The sequence below is a fragment of the Pseudoliparis swirei genome, chromosome 17 (assembly GCF_029220125.1).
Source record: "Pseudoliparis swirei isolate HS2019 ecotype Mariana Trench chromosome 17, NWPU_hadal_v1, whole genome shotgun sequence".
Classification (NCBI taxonomy): domain Eukaryota; kingdom Metazoa; phylum Chordata; class Actinopteri; order Perciformes; family Liparidae; genus Pseudoliparis; species Pseudoliparis swirei.
The window spans coordinates 11,391,618-11,415,588 of NC_079404.1; the positions used below are offsets into that span (position 1 = coordinate 11,391,618).

The following is a 23,971-nucleotide window of genomic DNA, read 5'->3' on the forward strand; positions in this document are numbered from 1 at the left end:
CAACTCTCTTAGTAAAGCTGACTTACTTAGTGAGTCCTCAGAGTTATCTTAAATGTGGCTGAAGGACGGTGCAGATTGAGGTTGTTTGCAGTACAATTCATGTCTTCTCCTTGAGTCGGCACAATTGGTGCAGCACAGTTTGTATGGAGGAGTGTGTTTTACTAGACACTCACTGGAGGCTCAGCTGTAAGGATACACGGTGCGTTTAGTGTGTGGCACACCTTTCCATTTGTTCAGTGCTGCACTTCACTGAATCCTCTCAGGATCGTTGATTATTGTTTCAACATGCACCGGTCTTTAAATGACTTCTGGCTGTGCATGCCATGTTATTAAACTGAAACACTTTCTTTTAAAAGTCTTTAATTTAAACTTTAGGTTGTTAAAATGTTTTTGTTGTTTAATTTGGTTTACCCAAATTACAAAAACACGAAACAAAGGAGGTAGCTTGGGTTTTATTTGCCCAGGTTTGGAAATATCTACCTCTGAAACTGCTGCCTCCGTCCTCACATCCGAATCCGAATCGGCTTTATTGGCCATGTGTGTAAAGACATACATGGAATTTGACTCTGGTTACACGTCGCTCTCCTCTTACATATAATATACACATAAATGAGAAATACAAAAAAGACATTCAAGATGACAGAGTAGCAACATTAACATTTAAGAACTATGTATAATATAAAGAACACTGACATTGAATTTGGGATTACAGCAGAAAGGTGGTCAATCATAGTGAAAGTAGTGCAGATGGAGGTGACCGATTAGTTGTTCATCAGTGACGGCTCGTGGAAAGAAGTAAGCAGGTACACTGGCCTTTTTAAAGACATCAGGCTTCTTTATATCAGTAGTTTTTATTTGTTTTAACAGTCACATTTATTGAGAAATTATTTGATTAAATCAGTTGTTTCTTGTTACCATCAGTGGGATACACAGTCAGTTTTTTAAAACTTTAATTCAAAGCAGGCCCGTTAGTCATGAATATAAACTCAGGATGTAAACATGGACTATTGTTTCGGTGTGAGCTAAAACTAACATTTATGTTCTTGGTCCATTATTCTGTTGATACATTGTTTTTTATGTTTTATTATTTATTTAGTCAATAAATTCTCAATAAATCACAAAAGCGACAGAGCCCAAGCTGTTGTTTTCAGATTGCTTGTTTTATTTGACTGACAGATTGGAAACATATTATATTTCATTTAGAGTCATACAGAGTTGAAGAAAAGCAGAAAATGCTCATATTTCAGAAGCAATTTTGCTCGTTAAATATTTCAACAATAAATTAATCTTTGTTTGTGTTTATTTCTTTTATTGATAAAATAACTGATTTATCGACAAATCGTTTCATCTGTGGTTTAGATATTTGTGAGTCAACATTGTAAGACTCTGCAGGCAGACTTTGTCTTTAGTATGAGCTATTAATGATTCTTCTGTCATTTATTTCCCATTTCTTTAGAGATCTGCGGTCGCAGCATACAACAAAGTGTTTCTGTTCCTAGCCATTAGGGCTCCTATCATCAAACACACAAGCCCTTTCCATCTTTTGAAATTGAAATAAAAGGTTTGAGCAATTTCACATGATATTTTGTCGAAGGCTAGGGTGTACAACTTGGTTCAAACTTCCAGTACAGTGTAATATTTGTGCTTTGATTCACTTGCTATTTATGTAGCAGCTAAATACTGATAATTACAGATAAAGTGTCAAATAGAATCACAAGACACAAATATATAGGCACTTTGGATAATGTTTTTCTTCATGGCAAACCCTTTAGATTAAACACATTCAAGGTATGTTGACAGTAATAATATGCAAGCGAGAGCCGAGAGGTAACTTTAGGTGAAACCTACCCAGAAATCCTTAAAGCAATTCCAGTTAAGGACACACAAAGCGCGATCTTGTTTACCATCCCTGTCAGTCTGTGATCACTATATATCAAAGGTTAGTAAACACTTGTCATGCCGGTGAGGCAGCTTCATCTGGACAGCATGCGGCTGTTTGGGGAAAGTGTTTTTCTCTGAGGACCGTACTGGTTGCTTCTTGTCGTCGTTAACTCTGAGAGACCCACACAGACCCGTGACTGTGTTTAAGGAGTGGCAAGGGATCTTTAGGGGGAGAGAGCACATATATAATACAGAAGTGTAGACATCATCTGGAGATTAATTTGAGATGCAGCTCAGCTGTGTGTGTCAAGTGGTTCTAGTCATAAATCAGCCAAATCAATCAAATTGAAAGTGTAATAGGGCTTAGAACAAGATGATGGAGGTATATGATGGACCATCCTTATGCCATATCATATCTCATTAGTTGTTGTAGCTATCTTCTGGGTTGATACCTTTCGCTACATAGATTTAGTGCTGAAACCTATTTGGTACCACTCAACAAACTGATGAAAATGATAATAAAATACCCCATCAAGACACGAAGACCTTGAGGAACATGCTAGAAAAAGCCATGCTGGGATTTGGTTTCAAAAAGATTTGACATGAAGAGATTTATTGAGCCATTGGTTAGTGAGTACTTGAACTTTGAATATTTTTTATGTGTACGTTTTTGTTTTGTGATTAAGCAGAACATCTTCACATAACTTACTTTTCGATAATAATAAAAAATTGTCTCGTGTTACGTGGATATTTAATCGGTGTTGATGATATATGTAGTCCATTGAAGCAATACATTCCTCAGTGCCTGCTACATCGACCGAGAACGCATCGCTTTTCTACTCACGGAGTACGGAGTGCCTCCATGTACCAGGATGCATTGCGCACCAGCAACTGACGCCCAGTTGAAACATGATGTTGTGATGTTACGCCTATTCTTATGCAGATAATGAAACAAAAACAGAGTCTCCGTAGTCCGATTCAGCGTCAGCCACGAATGCAACAACTGCAGGTGTTGTTCACACAATAGCCAGTACCCAGATAGATACAAGTAAAGACTAGAATGGGCACTCTGTAGAGCGCATACCTTCGCATATCACAAGATTGGGCATTGAATTATGAACATTTTGGCATTAGTTGCATGCCAATTGGACAAAAATGTATCGTGCTATGGTAAAAAAAGAGTTTGACCTTTCCATGACCTTGACCGTTGACCCGATTGATCCCAAAATCTAATCAAATGGTCCCCGGATAATAACCAATCATCCCACCAAATTTCAGGCGATTCAAGAACATTTTGACCTGTTCATGACCTTTGACCTTGACCTTTGACCCGATCGATCCCAAAATCTAGTCAACTGGTCCCCGGATAATAAACAATCATCCCACCAAATTTCATGCGATTCGGTTCAATACTTTTTGAGTTCTGCGAAAGATTTTGACCTGTTCATGACCTTTGACCCGATCGATCCCAAAATCTAATCAACTGGTCCCCGGATAATAAACAATCATCCCACCAAATTTCATGCGATTCGGTTCAATACTTTTTGAGATTTGCGAATAACACGCATACAAATAAATAAATAAATACACGGCGATCAAAACATAACCTTCCGGCATTTTCAATGCGAAGGTAATAAGGTTGAACATCTGTGAATTTACAAAACAAACTCAAAGGATCAAAACCATTCAATTTCTTTTTTCCCTATAGTTATTTTGAGGATTATGATTTAAGGATTAAGACCCCAACACTTCTTAAGTCGTCTTATTATTTGATGTTTGAAAGTTATCTTTGCTTGTTACTCCAATGCCACAGTACTAATGTATGAATGTGTCTGTAAAATACACATAATGAGATAATGACTTTGATGAATCTTGTGTCTCAAGTTTAGGGTCTTCGCAAGTTGATTTGCATATCATACAGTTTTTATGATGCTGATTTTTTTAAATAATTGTCCACTGTGTGGTTTGGCTGACAGAAGTGTAGTGAATGCTGAACACATGTTTACTACTTAAACATAAGTCCAGTATGGTCCGTTAGTTTGAGATTCAATGTTAATCATATGGTACTATTTGCCGTTGTCATGCCATGTAATGTATAATGTATATTACTGTATGATTAGCATTAACAAATCTGTATTTTTAAATTGTTCTTATATTTGTCAATTCCCATTAAAAAAAAACATACACAAACAAAACAAAAAATCTTGACACGCTTATCTCTACCACTGCATTAAGAAACTATAAAAAAGCTAAAAAATATCAATTTGTCCAACTCACAAAACAGTGTAAAAACGGGACCATTTCCCAGAGCATGTGCAATGAAGTGTTCAGAGATCCAAAATGCAGTTTGGATCCAGAGGTGTTGCAGAATGATCAAAAGTATCTAGTTTGTTAGTTAAATTGACAACGACTTTTTATTGAATATGTAATGTCTTACTAAAATACACTTCATTTCCTAGGGGCACGGTGTGGAGTTGACATCGATGAGTGTGTTTCCAACCCGTGCCGAAATGGTGGGAAATGTATTGACGCAGCTAATCGATACCACTGCTCGTGCCTTGATGGCTTCATCGGCCTCCAATGTGAAACCAACATTGATGAATGCGTGTCAGCGCCTTGTCTTCATGGGAGGTACATATTTTGTTGCCGTCATTTAGAACAGAGACTGCAAATGCAGTGGGGAAATTGCATGGAATTATTTTTAAATACACTTTTTGCTAGCGCAGTGAATGGAGTCATATAGTCTGACATTTATAGACATATAGAGACATAGTCATTACTTCCATTGAAGGTAACGTACTCAGTCGTTCACAGGAGTATATTTCTAGCTAATGATTCTGCATCAATATCACCGGACTTAATCTATGACAACCCAGGGTTCAGATCAGGAACCGGGAGCAGAGTTGTCTCTGCTCTTCCATTCGAGCAGTTACCCACCCTTGACTTTAGAGTAGAGACTGTGTCTGTCCCAAATTAAATAAATCAAAAGTAAGCAGAAGAGGAGTCGTACAATAACCTTATACAAGTTAACACAATTATTTCAGCAGTGCAACAAAATAGGTCTATTAAATGTGGTCTCCTAAATATTCGATCTCTGTCATCTAAAGCTGTGTTACTGAATGATTTAATATCAGATAATCACATTGATTTATGTTGCCTAACTGAAACCTGGCTGAGCCATGAAGAATATGTCTGCCTGAATGAATCGACTCTCCCAAGTCATATTAATACTCACATTCCTCGAGGCACCGGTCGAGGAGGTGGAGTAGCAGCCATCTTTGAATCGAGCCTATTAATTAATCCTCAACCAAAATTACACTACACCTCATTTGAAAGCCTTGTTCTTAGTCTTTCACATCCAACCTGGAAAACACTACAGCCAATTCGATTTGTGATTCTGTACCGCCACCAGGTCCATATTCAGAGTTTATATCTGAATTCTCAGAATTTATATCAAGTTTGGTTCTTAAAACCGATAAAGTTATTATTGTTGGAGATTTTAATATCCATGTGGATGTTGATAATGATTGCCTTAGTGCTGCATTCATCTCCTTGTTGGACTCGATTGGCTTCTGTCAGAGAGTACAGAAACCCACTCACAGCTTTGGCCACACGCTTGATCTTGTTCTTACGACATTGAGCATTTGAACGCCTTCCCACAGAATCCTCTTCTGACAGACCCCAACCTCATATCTTTTGAATTTATACTACCGGAGTGTACCTGTTAGTCAAAGTTTCTACACTAGATGTCTAACTGATAGTGCCTTCTGTATTTGATTCGATACCACGTCAATATAACAGAGGACTCCTGGTCTAACTTTAGTCCGTCCCAGATTGATCATCTTGTTGATCTGAGAATGACACTGGACCCTCTGAAGAAGAAGACAGTGAGGAAGAGGAGGTTTGCTCCCTGGTATAACCCTCAGACCCTCAAACTGAAGCAAACATCACGAAAGCTTGAACGCATATGGCGTCCAACTAATCTCGAAGAATCCCGCTTAGTTTGGCGAGATAGTCTTAAAACATATAAGAAGGCCCTCCGTAATGCCAGAGCAGCCTATTACTCATCAATAATAGAAAAATAAAACAACCCCAGGTTTCTCTTCAGCACTGTAGCCAGGCTGACAGAGAGTCACAGCTCTGTGGAGCGAGCATCCTATAAACCTTAGTGGTAATGACTTTATGAACTTCTTTAATGAAAAGATTTTAACTATTAGGGACAAGATTAATAATCTCTTGCCCATAACCAGTGCCAATCTGTTCTCAAGTGGAATGGCCTTGGAAACCGCTGTATGCCCTGGTGTATATTTGAGGATTTTCTCCTATCAACCGTGACCAATTATTTTCAACGGTTTCTACTTCAACACGCCTACCTGTCTCTTGGACCCCATCCCGACGAGGCTGCTTAAAGACGCTCTATTAGATATTATCAATGTGTCTCTGCTAACAGGCCACGTACCACACTCCTTCAAGGTGGCTGTTATTAAACCTCTCCTGAAGAAGCTGGATCCAGAGGTATTGGCTAACTACAGACCGATCTCTAACCTCCTTCCTCTCCAAGATCCTTGAGAAAGTGGTCGCAAATCAGTTGTGCGACTTTCTACATCATAATAGTTTATTTGAGAAATTTCAATCAGGATTTAGAAAACACCACAGCACCGAGACGGCACTGGTGAAAATTACAAATGACCTCTTAATGGCAGCAGATAAAGGACTCTCTCTGTCCTGGTCTTGTTAGACCTTAGTGCTGCATTCGACACCATTGACCATGACATCCTGTTACAGAGACTGGAGCAGTCGATTGGCATTTCCACTAATTTGGTTTAAATCCTATTTATCAGATCGATCTCAGTTTGTATTTGTATAACCACCAACGTTAATCACGGAGTTCCACAAGGTTCTGTGCTTGGACCAATTTTATTTACCTTATACATGCTTCCTTTGGGCAATATTATCAGGAAACACTCCATAAACTTTCATTGTTATGCAGATGACACTCAACTATATTTATCGATAAAACCAGAGGAGAGCAACCAACTCTGTAAAATTCAAGCATGTCTTAAAGACATAAAACATGGATGACCTGCAACTTCTTGATGTTAAACTCAGACAAAACCAAGTAATTTTAATCGGCCCTGAGCACCTCAGAGATCAATTATCTGGTGATGTGGATTCTGTCCTGGCATCCAACACCACTGTAAAGAATCTTGGCGTTATCTTTGATCGACTTGTCCTTTAACAGCAAATCTCAAGGACTGCATTCTTTCATCTACGTAATATTTCAAAAATCAGGCACATCTTGTCTCAAAAGATGCAGAAAAATTGGTTCACGTTGTTCGTTCGAGACTGGATTACTGCAACTCCTTATTAGCAGGCTGCTCTAATAAATCTCTTAGGTCCCTCCAGTTGATCCAGAATGCTGCAGCTCGTGTTCTCACTAAAACTAAGAAAAGAGATCACATCACTCCTGCACTAGCTGCTCTGCACTGGCTCCCAGTAAAATCAAGAATCACTTTTAAAATTCTTCTTAACCTACAAAGCCTTGATTGGTGATGCTCCATCATATCTTAAGGAGCTTGTCGTACCATATTGCCCCACTAGAGAGCTACGCTCACTAAATGCGCGACTACTTGTAGTTCCTAGAGTCTTAAAAAGTAGAATGGGAGCCAGAGCCTTTAGTTATCAAGCTCCTCTTTTATGGAACCAGCTTCCAATTTCAGTCCGGGAGGCAGACACAGTCACCTCGTTTAAGAGTAGACTTAAGACCTTCCTCTTTGACAGAGCTTATAGTTAGGGCTGAATCAGGTTTGCCCTGGTCCAGCCCCTTGATATGCTGCTATAGGCTTATAGCTGCCGGGGGACGTTTTAGGATGCACTGAGTACCTATCTCCTCTTTTTTCTCTCCTTAAGGATGAATTTTCATCTCTCAATCACACGTTACTAACTCTGCTTTCTCCCCGGAAGTCATCGGACCCTATGAGACGGCATAGATCCTATCTGCCTGATGGATCGTCTGGGTCGTGGAATTCCTGCTCATGACTACGCCACTGTCCTGTTGAGACTCTCCTCCCCACCGCCATCTGCCTGATGGATCGTGGAGGTCTCCATCGTGGAATATGCCTACTATGAACTATTCATACACTCTGTCATATTCATTGAATGTATTTTAACTCTAAATCTGTCCTTCTGTACACATTACATCTATTGCATCTGTCCATCCTAGGAGAGGGATCCTCCTCTGTTGCTCTCCTCCAGGTTTCTTCCTTTTTCCCTGAAGGGTTATTTGGGAGTTTTTCCTGGTCCGATGTGAGGTTTTGGGGCAGGGATGTCTATGTGTACAGATTGTAGACAAATTTGTAATTTGTGAAATTGGGCTATACAAATAAACTGAATTGAATTGAATCAATACAGCAACACTTTGCATCTTGGTTGATTTTATACAACAGTATACTTTTGATGAATTAATTCTAACCCTATCTAATGTCTTCTTCTCAGCTGTCGAGATGGAGTAAGTTCATACTCCTGTCTTTGTGAATCTGGATGGATTGGCAGCCGATGTGAAATGAACATTGACGTGAGTGGGACAAGAGAAGTGTCTAATCTTTGTGTGACCTATGATTGATTTTTCTACAAGATATGTCAATTGAACGACCATGATCATGTAAACATTGTACAAATACCTGATTAAAAGAAATGGCTTTGTCTAATGCCTGATTGATTTAAACCACAGCTTGTGCTGGACTCGAGGAGATAAAACATTGAGTTGATTACAAAGTAATCAGCAGAGTATTTAGTTCAGTGGGTAATTTGCCTTTTAACTATCATTCTCCACCAAAATTGTAACTTTTTCTTGTTTTCATTTCACAAATTATGCATTTTAGATGGTAAATTGTGCATTTCATGATTGAATCTGTCGAAAATACTTCTTGGTAATGTGTCTTTATTTGCAGGACTGTGCTTCCAGTCCCTGTTTGAATGGAGGCTCATGTGTGGATCTCATTGATAAATATGCATGCTTCTGTCAGGAGGGCTACACAGGGAAAACTTGTGAGATTGATATAGACGTCTGCAAAGAAGCCGCTGATAATGTCTCGCTGTGTTTCAATGGAGCCTCCTGTGTTGACGGTGAGGGATCAAACTTTATGTGCAGGTGAGTTGAACAACTCTGAAGTCTTTTATTGTTGGATGAGCTTATGCTGAAACACATTGGGAGTGAAGAATGTGCCAACATTATGACGGCAAACTAAACAGACTGGGATGCTTGACAGGCGTAAGTTGTGGAAGGGCTTAATAAACAGTCAGTATCACAGGTGAACTGGTAAAAATATCCATCCTCCCCTGTTAACATTGGGGTCAGTATTCTATAAATGTGTCTTTTCTCTCACAAAAAAAATGCAGCTTATCTCCCAAGGATATTGCTACTGTATATTTGTGCCTTCATACACATAAGCACTCCTCCAGGTTGGTTCGGTAAATTATTACTTTGAAATTGCTGACTTGTGATGAAGTGCATCTGAATACAAGGTGTGTGCTGATTTGACACCGCAGCTCCCTGGATGCCTTACAGTTAATTACATTGTCCCACCGTGTGCTGAGGTGCTGCTATATGCTCGGCGTCATGATTTAATTTATCCCAGACTACCACATGTCGTAACGGGTTGGTGCACTTCAGTGTTAAATATTGATGATCGATGTACTGGACTGCTTACTGTATGTGCCAGCATTTTTCCTACAATGTTTACGGGGATGTAGGCTAATTTGTGTACGTAATATATATATATATATATATATATGGTTATTTATTCACATATAAAAGTGCACGCTCGGGACAAATGATATCCTTTAATGTCCTGCTGATCTGCAATATGATAATTGTCCATCGGGTGCACTTAAAGATTCTTTGGACATCAAATTAAATAATTTATGGTATCAATACATTACTGTATTAATTTGATGTTGGCCATATCTACATTCAGTTATCAGTCAAGCCCTTTGATTGGGCTTTTTTACAGACAATTTCACTTTAAACTAAATTCACACCACCACAAAACATAAATACAGATACAGCTGTTGTCCAGTGTTAGATTGACAGCAGGTGCCCATCTCATGTTTTTGTAGGAAGAGGCAATCTTGTTGTATGCAGCACAAATCAGAGTTCAAATCACATTTAAATATGTGTGCATGTTTTGTACGTTCCACATATGTTTTCCTCTTGAATGAAGAGGTTTGATCAGGATAGCATGCGGACTAATGGCCTCAAATATGAGTCATGCAATGGTCTTGTGTATGATTATACTTGGTTATGATCCAAGTTTAGAACGGAAGTAAATTCCCAAAGAGGAATTTTAGCCTCATGAATAGAGGTGTTTGTTACCATGTATTGATTCCTTTGTGGTAAATCTAAAAATCTGCATTGTTTCTTGTCATTGTTTCGCTCGTGTCACTCTTTCTGATGTCAAATATTCCCAAAGATGTTCAGCCAATTCACGGCCTGGTGACTGTGAAAAGAAAATCCATGCAAGTCAGCCGACCTCGGTCTTCCTTTGTCCTCCGGTAGCTTTGATGCATGGTCAGGCTCATTGACCATCTGGAAAATGACTTCTCTTCTACAAAACTTAAAGACAGTGGGGATGACATCTGCAGAATCGAGTGGTAACTCTCTTTGCTCGAGGTGCAGCTTATTATCTTCAAATCACCAACTCAAGACAGAAAACCATTACCACACAGAAACATTCCCACTTTGGGTACCTGTGGATGTGATGCACTGCTGTATTAGTCTGATATGTTTATCTTCCCCTTGAATAAGATCTCTTATTTCAAGTTTGTGTTCTGTAAACCTACCTTGAGTTTTCAGCAGTGACTTTTTGTTTTGTTTTTGGTTAGTCACGACCAGGATTGGTTAAAACAAATTGATTAGATATGAACATATAGAGTGCTTTATTTATTAAGTCAAGCCATGGACAAAACAATCAAGGCCCTTTGTTTGAGAGCAGTCCTTTGGCAACGTCATCTGTTAACTGCGTTGAACAGTGTGTCCACTCAACTTTTTTCAGGTGGGATGCAAATTCTCGGTACTCCAAAGCACTTGTGGATTTGTTCTTGGATTAATTATGAATATGTAACTGATGGTGTGCAATGTGGATGAATGCGTAGCTTGTTCTTTCTCAGGAGAGCATCTGGATGTACGGACTTGAGTTGTTCAGATAGAGTACAGGCACTGTGAAGTTCAACAGAAAGTTATTATTATTATACCTCTGTAAACAGATTATTGTCAAATAATGCAGATATGTATAAATCCACACAGAACATTATAAGAATATTATATAAAGCATGACGTGATATGTTAATTATATATTAGTTCCTTACTTTCATTTTAATAGAACCCAAGGTTTTATTAACACCAGATTCTTCTGTTTTTTAATAATTAACTCTGAAATGAGAAGCAACAACCGGCTGGAAAAAATAATGACATCAAACAGTTTTAACAGACGCAGTGTGTCAGACCCACAAAAAGGAAGTGACAGCGCAGCGAGACACCCTCGCAGTCTAAAAGTATGATTTTTTCCCCTTAGCTGTCCTCCAGGTTTTATGGGGGATTTCTGTGAAGTGGATGTTAACGAATGTTGCTCAGCTCCCTGCCACAACGGTGCCATTTGCCAAGATCTTATTAATAGCTACGTCTGCCACTGCAGGTCAGGTGAGTCACGCAGACTTCCTGTGAGTTTCTCAATTTACTAAGAAATGAGGCAACCAAAGCATTTTTTTTTTCACAAGACCTATTTAAGGAAACCTTTGCGGCTCATGAACAGTATTTCTAAGATGGAGGCTAGATGTCAAGACATGTTTTGAAGTGCCCCAGATGTTAGAGGACAGTTTACAATATGTAAACTATTTTAATACGTAAAGAATGCCCATATTAGATTGAAATAGGCCACATAAAGCATCACTAAAGGTTGCCATATTGCCTGCATAGCTTATGCGCTTCAAAGCTGCTTCAAACGTCATCTTCTTTTCTCCAGGGGGAAATTTGCAGACATACAGTACTAAAAGAGACAGTGATAAAAAGACGGTGCAGCCTCATTAAAATGTATGTGGCATCTTACTCTTTAGTGAAAGCCTTTTCTTGTCTTTGTATGTGTGAGCCCAAAAAGAAGCAAATCAATGTAGCAGAATCTGATTGATATTCACTTCAGAGGGTGGAAGTGGGAGAGCCTGGGCTCACCACGGCACTCTGTGGGCTTTTGTTCCTGGCAGGTTGGACAGGCCTTCACTGTGAGGATGACATTAATGAGTGCCTTCCAGAGCCCTGCAACCAGGGGATATGCATTCAGAATGATCCTGGATATGGCTACACCTGTTTCTGTCGTCCTGGATTTGTGGTGAGGCTCCCCACCTTATTCCCCATCGCCCAGTCTTTTTTCTCTTTTTTCTTTCTTTTTATTAACCTTCACGCTTTTGCACCCTTAACTCTCGAGTCCTCTCTTGGCACTTATTTACTAGATAATCTTTTATTGTTTCTCATTGTAAAGCAGGTAAGTCGTATGCCTGTATCATAGAAATAACATGACAACATGTGATGTGACACTTTACAACGAATACTATAAACAATTTTCAATTTTACAATTTACATAAAACATTACATATTCCAAATGTTAACGTTGCACATGAAATAATTTGAATAGTCGGTAATCAGATACTATCTTGAATCACATGGTTTTACTCTTTTCTTTAAAGGGTGTTTGTTGTTTCATAATCACATGTTCCCTTCTTAATGCAAACCTAATTATTGAAACATTATATTGCATTTAAAATCTCATGGTAGAGTTACAGGACACATCTGAAGGCTGTTTGTTTTCCATACACAGGGGAGGAACTGTGAGCACAACTATGACGACTGCCTGTTGAATCCATGTTCAGAAGCATTTTCCTGTGTAGATGGCATCAACAAGGTCAGCTGCCTGCCTCCTGTTGCGGATACCGTTCCCTTGACGACTGCAGTCAAGAATACCACTCGCGGCTCCTCACCCACGGTGTCAACGCCAACACTCAACCAAACAGCAGCGGAGAAATCTGCAGGTGCATGTAGCTAGTCGGGTACATTCATGTTATGCTCCACTTTAAACTGTATTACTTCACCTAATGTATCTGGTAGCTGTCATAAGTACTAACTCTTCAGATTAGATTTTTACATAGAAACAAATAAGCTTCCAGTGGTTACCAACCTTTTTGACTTGTCACTCATTATAAAAAAGGCTTATTTAAGCCTTTGAACATTTTAGATGTCTGAGTCATTCATTAGCAGCTTCACCAAAGAGACATTTCCTCTTCCGTGGTTTCATCCAGATAACTCCTTCAGAGATAATGAGATAAAACTGTCCAATATTTCACATAAAAAGCAAAAGATAAGTGAAAAGTCCGAAATATTAATGCTTATTTCTGCTGCAGAAATTATTTTTTTCATCTTTCCTAGCCCATTCATCATCTCATGAGCCCTCGTGTTTCAACTGTGACCCTTTTATTATGTGCCTGATCTGATCCTTGCGGTTTATGAACCGGACTAAACTATCTAACTATATCTAAAGTAGATCTACTCCCAGCAGCTCCACCTCGTCCAGCTTCAACAGTAAATGTTTGCTGCTGCCTCAAACTAATTTCTCCCTGGGGATGAATAAAGTATATATCTATCTATCTGCTTCAACATTTGTACACCCTACTAATTCATGCAATACTCAAAAGGGGCATTTCTGTGGATTGAGTACTTTTACTTTTTTTACTTTGCTCTATATACAGGACTGTATCAGAAAATTAGAATATTGTGATAAAGTTCTTTATTTTCTGTAATGCAATTAAAAAAACAAAAATGTCATGCATTCTGGATTCATTACAAATCAACTGAAATATTGCAAGCCTTTTATTCTTTTAATATTGCTGATTATGGCTTACAGCTTAAGAAAACTCTAAAATCCTATCTCATAAAATTTTAATATTTCCTCAGACCAAGTAAAAAAAAGATTTATAACAGCTGAGTGTTTGTCAAGGCTCAGGAAACCCTTGCAGGTGTTTCGAGTTAATTAGACAATTCAAGTGATTTGTTTAATACCCTACTAGTATACTTTTTCATGATATTCTAATATTTAGAGATAGGATATTTGAGTTTTCTTAAGCTGTAAGCCATAATCAGCAATAAATCAGAATAAAAGGCTTGCAATATTTCAGTTGATTTGTAATGAATCCAGAATGCATGACATTTTTGTTTTTTTAATTGCATTACAGAAAATAAAGAACTTCATCACAATATTCTAATTTTCTGAGACAGTCCTGTATATATTGCTGTATATTTGATTAGATCAAATATAAATAGTTGTATGGTTTTGAATGCAGGGCATTTATTTGTAATGGAGTATTGGTACATCTTTGCAGTATGCTTATGCTCTTTCAAGCAGACTTACATGCAGTTTAGCTCAGTTCCTACTAAATGTGATACATTTGTACAACTTCAGAGGCTGATTATGTTTAGGAAGTTCTAATTTTGCACAAGTACAAATTAGTTTCTCATGTTTGAACTTCTACATACTTTTAATGTTAACTTTCCCGTTTGAGTAAAAAAAATGTTTAGGAAATTATTATGATTATGAATTATATTCATATTCTGTAAAACACAGACTCGGTGCAGGAGTGAGAAATGTTAAAGTGGATCAATTTAGAATAATGTTTCTCAATCAAGTCATAGCCCTCATTACAACACTATTATTTCCATGCACATTATGTGTGCAAGACAGTGACACTAAATTATTGAAAGTCATTACACCAATCAATTTGTACTGATGATGGTTCAGGGATTTCTTTTTTGGGGGGGGGGAATTGCAAAGCTATCCTTCACTTGCACAATGTTTGCCAGTTTCATGTTGAGAGGAGACTCCCACTGAGCTGGTTCTCCAAATGTGATTTTAGAGCCTTTGGGACATAGCAGGCGATAGATGATATATTAAGTTTGATTGAGAGATTGTTGTAGTTTGTGCAGCTGTGGTGACAGAAAATCCTGTTAAAATGTATTTATGTATTGGCCACTCGAGTGCATTTTCTGTTTCAGTTTGATAACAATAATTTCAAAGAGTGGTAAGTCCAATCATTACTTGTCGCTATATCCTTTAACACTCAAACCAAGACATTAAACACAATATGTCATACATTATTGGTCTTGGATTCGGTCATCTATGTGAGGGGAGGAATTTGGAGCCCTGGGCAGATTGTTACTCTTTGACAGATGAGGTCTGCCTACCTTTTGAAACTGTTCACAGAGCTGTAAAACAGACCTATTGAACACAGGCGAGCTTGAACCAATTCAGTGAGACACTCTGAAAACCACTTCGGGCCAAACATAATGGAGTCCTACCCGCCGCACCTGATCCAGCTCACAACCAGTGCATAATGCATCGGTTTGGAGAGGGTTAAGACACTGGTGAAGAAAAACAAACCAAAGCATCTACACAGCGAAAGATCTCTTTACTCTTTTACATATACTGTACGTGCATAATCCGAGTAAATAAGTTTTAAAGCAAGGGGACCCAGAAACTCACAAGTTTATCTAACTAGGTCACCATCTAAAAGCATGCAGTGCCCTTGGTGCTGCTTGAAATAGACTCACAGTGCTCCTTTAAACCTAAGACTGCTTCACAACCTTTGAAATATACCAAGTCAATTGGAATTTTTACAGAGGGGCTAATAGGTTCACTAATAGTTGGAGACAAATTATTGTTGACGTCTTAATATTAATGTGGTCAGTTGGTCTTTTTTTCTTTTCTTTCTTCATTTTGATGGAGAAAATTTTTTATTCAGTTGGCAAAACTAGTTGTTATTTTTTTCCCCAGATTGAAAAGATTGTCTTCTGGGTGAAGTTTTTTCTATTACTATACATTCAATGCTGAGCTCCACAGTATGTGAGCTCCACAATATGAGAGCAGATGGGTATCTATAGAGGAAACTGCTGGGGGAGGGAGGCTTACTGCAGCTAAGCCACGCTTTGGTTGACTTTCCTTGGAGTGATCAGGTGAAGCTGTTAACTTTTGCTGCCACGTGTAGCAGAAATGAAATTACTTAAGCTCCTCAAAATCAACTTGATGAGTAAGAGGTTAGTCAGTGGGTCCTTTAAAACATGCAGCACCTGTCTCGGGGCACTCAGCTGGTTGTCCTTCAGTTTAACATGCATCATTTTTTTCTTTCTTGCACTAATAAATAACAGCATTCTTGTTTTGTATCGAGTTGGCAGTGCTGACTTAGTATGCCTGAAATAATTTTGATATATTTAGTGACTCAGTTTCTCTCGTGACTCATGATGACGTCCGCATGATGTGCGCAGTGAAGAATAATCATGAAAAAAAGGCTGCAGTGTCTAAATGTGTCATTTTTGCTTCAGTTTATGGCTCCTGTGCTCCTGTACAGTAACTGTCAGTGCATGACGTTGGAGTAACTTCATCAGTTATTTTTAAAACCAGACAACAGAGATAAAATTATGCAACAGATTTTTTATTTTCCATATTATATTTAGGCTGTGTATGTCAGCAGTATAAGAATTTTCAACCAACTCTTCTTACATCACGTCTTGAATATAAGACATTTCCAGCTGGTTTCCATACAGTACAGACTGACCTTCTGTCTTCCCTCAGGGCTCTGAAATTGCAAAAGGTCCAAGAATGGTCCTCACCCGTATTTTATCTCGGCCCTTTGACAAGTTCAATCCGTCAATCTATTACCTCATGAAATAAATCAAGCATAAAACAGGCCTGTCTTTTAAATAAATGGGACATTACGTTTATGTCAATTAAATCTCGCCGCCCAAAGTCCATCCTCTTATTAATTGATCTTAAGCTTCTATTTCTCCGATTATATTTTTCTCGAGGAATATCTTGCACTTTAACCCGTCCGACATTCCCATACTGTGTACTGCAACATTGTGCTCCACCTTTCCAAGTTACATTAAATATGACGTATCAATGTTCTCACATCTTTTATGGGCATGTATTAACACCCTAATTGAATCTGAAATGAAAGATTTATATCATGGAATATTTACAGTGAGACAATTTATTCCCCTATTGAATTGGAGACAAACTCCTCCGTCAGCGTTATGTTAGCCCATCCTGTTCTGATATCAACAGTAATGCAGAAAATACTGATGCTGCTCAAGATAAGGTATTCAATTTCAAGACAAAAATAGTATGCAGTTTAAATTGAACACATTTAGAATTTTTCAAAGGAGTTACTTGAGGCATGTAGATTAAAAAACTGGTGTGTGAATGTACGGTAGCAGTAAAAAACAGGAGACCAGTGAAGTAGAGACTGAAGCTAACTGCTAATGAGGTTGTTAAGTCTACATCAGACTCAACAAGGCTTTCAAATAAATGAATAGTTTTGTCTCTAAAGGGTTATTTTGCATCATCAGCATTAATAGTCCATTGTCAGGAGTCAAGCGGAAGACAGCACATCAGTGTTGCTGTATGCATTTATCCTTATTCATTTACAGATCACAGCAGGTCTGCTCATAAAAATTCTCACGTTTCTTTGCAAGGAGATTTCTCTCAGGGTATTGCTAATGTTACTCTCCAGAGAAAATGGGGGTATTTAGGTTAGCTTGTTTGTCTCTAAGAGGCTCACTGTCAGATAAAAGAGGGTTTAACCCATTGGGACTTGACGCGTAACAAATATTGATAAAGGTCTCACTCTCAGCCGCCCGATTAATCATAGCAACAACTTAAAAGAAGCCTTGTTGATTTCTCTAGTGTAATGATTTTTATTTGATTTTTTACATAAAAGAACAGATGGAGGATAAGACGGGTGCATCCAGGAATGCTTTTCATTTTAGCAGGCTCTCCGGTTTGACTTTTCCCGAACAAATTGAACTACTTCCTTCAAATGAGAAATATATTGAGCATGAGCGCCCCTGATGCTTGCCTCCAATTGCAGGCTGTGTCAGTCTTTGAAGGTTGTCTGCGTCACAACCCCCAATAAACTCGCAGGCAGTGGAACTTTTACTGGAATATCCCATAATTACCTATTCTCATGGATAAGCCATGTTATTCCTCTATAAAATGAGGCATGTAGTAAACTTGTGTGAATACCTTCATGTCAGCCAAGATCCTCTCCTGCCTAATATAGAGCCATTTGCATGCTTCACAGCTTTTTGGCAAATAAGACTATTTAAAATGAGCAAAAGAGAAAATAACTGATGCTAACAAGAGCCGTTAACGCCTTTTTCTGCTTTCAAAATAATTATCTACTTTGGGCTTTCCACTCTAAATGATCTCACTGTGCATTTGTCTCTTAGACTGTATATTGTAAGGTTTGTTGATGAGTAGTGTTCACATTTACAACTTATCGATGTAGAGGCCCTGAGAAAAATATGTTTTTTTATTTCCGGTATTTATGATTAAGAACGAGTTGATCTTTCTAGATTTTTGAAACGGGTGGTGAACTTCCCCTGTGAAAACAGGTACATTATTCTTGTGTTATTGTTGTTGTTAGACCCCTTCTTTTATAACTAAACAGGACTAAAATAGCTCATTACTTTTCTAGGTATGTTTGAACTAATCCAAAAACACAAGTGTGTTAACAAGTTTTGTAACATCAGTGTCAAGTCTTTCGTTTGCCTAGATTTGTGTTTTAATCTGCCGCAAACTATACTGACCTAAACCGCTCGCTAACGAGGGGAAACAAATATTTGTCATGGTGCACTAACGGCTACAACCTCAGTTAAGTCGATCGCATAGCTAACGCTAGTTTGCTGATGACATGGCTTTGATCGTTTCCACAAGAATTGTGTCCGTCCAGCTCGTAAATACTGGAAAAACAAAGGAAGTTATTCGACCTGTAAATCAAGCAGACCCACTCTCACTGATACAGTGTGACCAAAATGTGGCAACCGGAGCGCACATAGATGACAAAGATGAGTATTACATTGTATGTATGTTGTAATGGTTGCATTGATAATATGGGACGTCTCTTTTGTGGATCCCAGGAAGAATAACTGCTAAATAACTGGAGCTAACGGGATCCTAATAAACTAAACTAATTTTATCAATAAAGACAAATAACAACAGCATCAGATTGGGATATTTGGACACTAACGGAATAGGATCATCTTCTACATTTAATACACAAAAGAAAAATCACTTAAGATCCATTTAGATTTTGGAAATTTAGTTTAGTAGCCTAGTCGTAGTAGTAGTAGTACTTACAACCCCAACCATTGTGTTGTCATAAAACTGAACAAAATGAATCATCACAACTTATATTTTACTTGGGAGAGTTTAGCAAGAAACAATTGCATGCCAAAAACCCACAAACTGCAGCAGAAGTTGAGTTTGCCAGCTAAAAAACTCTTTTGGACAGGCAGCAAGCACAGATACAAAAAAAACACAGGGCTTAGACACACACACACACACACCGACAGTGGAAGAATTTAGAAGCAATTCATAAGAAATTGAAAGTAACAATCAAAGACGATCGCGGACAATGATGCATTCATGTGCTCCTTGCGTGAACCCCTTTCCCGAGTTTGGAAGTTGTTTTTGTTCATGAGCTTTAAATCTTGAGGTGGGAAAAAATATGAACACTACAACGAAGATGTGTTGTATTATATGGCTTTAGCAAGACGTTAAACTGAGGGTTCAGATTCATGGGAATTTTCACAGTCAGGATAGGAAACTACATGAATTTAGCACAAAGGCCCTATTTTACAATGATACTAAATTCAAACATGTGCATGTAACTGACTCGGAGACAAACCGAGCCAAAAACCAAACCTCATTGGAAGTGATAACAAACTGTTGTGTATGTTGACCTACATTAGCAGTTGTCTTTCCTTGTTGGATAATGGATTTGTGATCATTACGAGTACTTTAATTGCAATATTCAACTAATATAATCCAATTCTATATAATACACATGTATATAGGCCATATTAATTTAAATTGCCAAAAAGGGATCTAAATTGCTTATGATTTTCTGCTAGCTATCATTGAATGCAAACATTTATGCTATTAAGTGTCTAAAAGTCCCACTTTTACATTCTTAATTAATGTTTTGATCTTTATTGGTGAGTTTAGTTGATATTACATGTATCTCCACTAGCTACAGTATTGCAGCAGCTATTCTTCCTAAAATCATCAACCTAACAAAGGTCTCTTGATTGTACAGTCAGTCATTACATTACTACCCATTGTGTCCAGCCTGCACTCTTATATTTAATTTTAAAGTACTTTGTTGCCCACATAATTTGCATTTGGGATAAAACGACCTCTGTAGCCAGCTATCTCATATATAAAATCAATATTGACTGTAAACCTCAACATTTCTCATGTGTGTGTGCTCCTAAATTTTAAAAAAACGGAAACATTTCACACAGTTTGTTCACACAGTATCAGTGATGAAAGTGGGACTGCTTTACACACAATTTAGAATAGGTGTCTTGGTTATTTGCAGCATTATCATTAATGCTTTAAATAATTCAATATTTTTTGGAAAATACCTGCTAAATTTCATTGAAGATAAAATCAACAGGACACGAGACTAAAAACCTGCACACTCCTGACAGTAGTCCATTACACTCCAACACATTGCAAACTAGAATGGGCACTCGGTAGAATTATGAACATTTTGGCATTAGTTGCATGCCAATTGGATACAAATTGACCGTGCTATGGTAAAAAGAAGATGTTGACCTTTTCATGACCTTGACCTTTGACCCAATCGATCCCAAAATCTAATCAAATGGTCCCCGGATAATAACCAATCATCCCACCAAATTTCATGCGATTCGGTTTAATACTTTTTGTGTTATGTGAGTAACACGCATACAAATAAATAAATACACGGCGATCAAAACATAACCTTCTGCATTTTCAATGCGAAGGTAATCATAATATGATCCGCTTAACAATACAACAAAAATCTAAATCACCCGAAGAAGGACCGTAAAAAGATAATCCTTACAAAACTTTTTTTCTCACCTTCAATTTCCCACATCTGTTTTTACAGATGGAAAAAAAGTTTCACGAAGTTAAAAGGATTATCCTGGCAAAACCTTTATATTCCAGAGTCATAAATACAGTAGAAGAAACTATTTAGATCAGACTTCAAGAAGTGTGTGAAATCGCATATAAACAAAACCACAAAAGTCCATGTTCTAGCCTCAGTGGCAACACACATCTGCCCTGCTGAAGTGTCCTTAGCCAGACTCTGAATTGTGTATAATTGTGAGGTTGCTGTTGTGTATCTCAACCTGTGCGCTGACCACCCTGTGGATGAAGCAAGTGGAAAGTTGAGTTGTTCTTTCAGAGATCTATAGTCTATGCGGAATTGACAATGTCTTTTTTATTACTCATTTTACACCGGTTTTATCTTTCTTTATTTTTGTATTTCCCAGATTCGAGCTACATTCAGTACTTTGGGAATTCATACATGGAGTTTGAGGGAATTGACCTCAGCGCCCTCAACAACATTACTGTGAGATTTCAGACTCAAGTGACCGAGGGAACTATACTCTATGTGGACCAAGGACCTGCTAACGGGGATTTCTTTTTCATGAAACTCTTCATCCTGGATGGAATCTTGAAGGTAACAACTCAACTTCTGAAATATTATGCATGATTATACACCAGTTTTTAGTCATTTCTTAATTGGTGTCATGTTTGCCCATGAAAGACGGCTATCTCACAGCCTATTCATACAGTTGATGGAGCATGGAAAAACACATCTCTACACTCTGTTTCAGTATGCCTTCTGCTGTAACCAAGAGGATGAGGTTGCTTGGATCAATTCATTAATTCCTGTTAGTGATGGCAAGGTTCACGTTGTTAATATCAGGTATGTTCTTTGTTATATTCAATTAACCTTTTGAATCCGAGTGTGAATGTTCAGATCTGTATTGTGGTCAAGTCCTGCTACTAAAATGTGCGAACAAAATATTACGTCAGAATAGATGCATTGTAATATTATGTTACAGCAACAAACACATCAACCCAGATGCAATATTTCTGCTTCAGGCTAGAGTATATTAGGCACATTTACAATAAGCTGCCTGCTTACAGTGGTGAAATACAATTTTTTTATCAAATAGGATTAGCACCTCAGGTGGTACTAACTTGATCCTTAGTTATCCACTTATTTCAAGTGTGGCAGGCCTTCTTTTTTTTATGACTAATACGGGGAAGATATATATATAATTGGCAGGAATCTCGAGTCTATGAATGTAGCTGTTATTACGAATGAGCAAACGGGCTTGCATTTTAAAGAACTGAAGCAAATGTCAGAATGTGCCTATTAAAATACATTAGTGATCACTGACCATGTTTTATTGGCTTTTCTAAAGTCTTAATTTGCAGTTTTTCATTACGAAAAGATTAACAAGCAAGAGCCAAGCACAAAATCAATGTTTAAATGATTTAAAGTGAGGCTGTGGCCCCTTTAGTTATATTGTTCTGAAGCCCATGTGCAATCTTGCTGCCAGCCCTTCATTATTGTCTGACATGAGAACGATGTGGTTCAGTTTCAAATCACAAAGTGTACTCTGTATGAGCTGGAAGCGGAAACAAAGGGGCTTCTATTTGACCCATATCAAAGCAGTTTACTTTGCAATTTGGAAGAGAGTATGGAAACTTTATTTATTTTTGCAAAGTGCCCGTTTGATAAGTTCTGCTTTTGCAAAGATACTATTTTGTAAAACAATATTCCATTCCACTGATCTAAACCATTGGGATTGATAGACTGAGAAACGCATGTATTAAGAGTTTCTGAAGTTGACATTTTTTTTCAAAGACAAGAAAAAAAAGGCACTGAAGGTGATTATGAACATCCTGTGGCAAAGGTGAACAAACGATCTCCTGTGGAAACAAAGCGGTGTGGGAAGGTTGCCTCATGTTTCTTGGCAGAAAACTGCACTGCCCTAAATATGCAAGTGCAGCTCGAGAGGCCTATCCTGTTGAAGGGGCTGCAAGGCTCCGCCCCTGTTTTTTTTCCCGGAGTAAAAATACAACAGCAGTATGAATCAATCATAATGTTCTGTACCAATCCCTTGGAGACTTTGCAAGAAAGAGAGCTGTCATAACCAGAGGGTAGTGAGAGTGGACAAATGGTTCCTGGTGTCACAAAGCAAATTCTTTGTAATTGTTTGATGGCCGAGTTCGTCCATCTTTGTCTGATTTGACCCAGAGCTACAACACCATGGCCATCCTCAACGTCAACGCCTAACTCATTATAGACTTTTAATATATCTTCCCCTCAAAGTCGCTTTTCAATATGTTAAATAGAAACCCAGTGGGGCTGACTTCTCAAGGACAGTGAGCAGAGTGCCCTCTGGCTGCTGGCCAGGCCGCTCTGGCAGACTGCTTCTAAATTAACCGCTTCTCCACGCTGACTCTAGAGGAAGGACTTACGCAGCTCCGAGTTAGTGCCCCCAGTGTTTAGCCGGCATATGCAACCGCCTGCAAAGCACGGGCTTAACAAATCAGACTAGATTGCTTTGTGGACCTCCTAACTTCCACTCAGGGAACACGGGTATCAGGAGACACTGGAGAGGAGACTGAGCATCCATGGCCCGAGTACCCTCGAGCTGCAGATGGTTAGTCCAGAATATGCACTTAGGTAATTATCGGCTTTCCCCTGTTGTTTCAAAGTGGAGAATTGTTTTTTTTAAATCTATGAATGGCGCTGGGGTGGGTCCAAAATAGTTGTTTGAAGGCGTACAAGATGCCTAAAGAAAAATATTTGTGATCAATGAATTTACAAACAAAATAATTCTATGCATTTACCATAGTTTTTAAAGCTGAGCATTCGGTATTTCCCCCTACTTCTCAAACTGCTGTTTTTAACTTCCATGTTTTCTGCACCGGAAAGTTTTTTGTCATCTCAGAGGTTTTTGTCCTGGTCTTCGAATTGAAAACGCTGCTTTTTTTTGTTGGCTAAACAAGGCCACACAAATGTCTTCCTTTTTTATTTGACAGAATACAGTAGATGGTAATGTTTTTGATGTCTTTAGTGTTATTGTTATTGCTAAATACCTAGTGAAAAGGTTCTACATAGAGAGAAGAGAGACATG

The 23,971-nt window shown here is 38.3% G+C and overlaps 1 protein-coding gene across 1 annotated transcript in view; it reads left to right on the forward strand.

The window, feature by feature from the left end:
• The window catches only part of eys (eyes shut homolog), a 174,394-nt gene that overhangs the window by 90,603 nt on the left and 59,820 nt on the right, over window positions 1-23,971 (forward strand). The window contains 8 exon segments of the mRNA XM_056436017.1: window positions 4,341-4,512; window positions 8,377-8,455; window positions 8,832-9,031; window positions 11,454-11,578; window positions 12,136-12,260; window positions 12,747-12,957; window positions 21,302-21,492; window positions 21,650-21,741. Of these exon segments, the coding sequence (XP_056291992.1) occupies window positions 4,341-4,512; window positions 8,377-8,455; window positions 8,832-9,031; window positions 11,454-11,578; window positions 12,136-12,260; window positions 12,747-12,957; window positions 21,302-21,492; window positions 21,650-21,741 (1,195 nt within the window).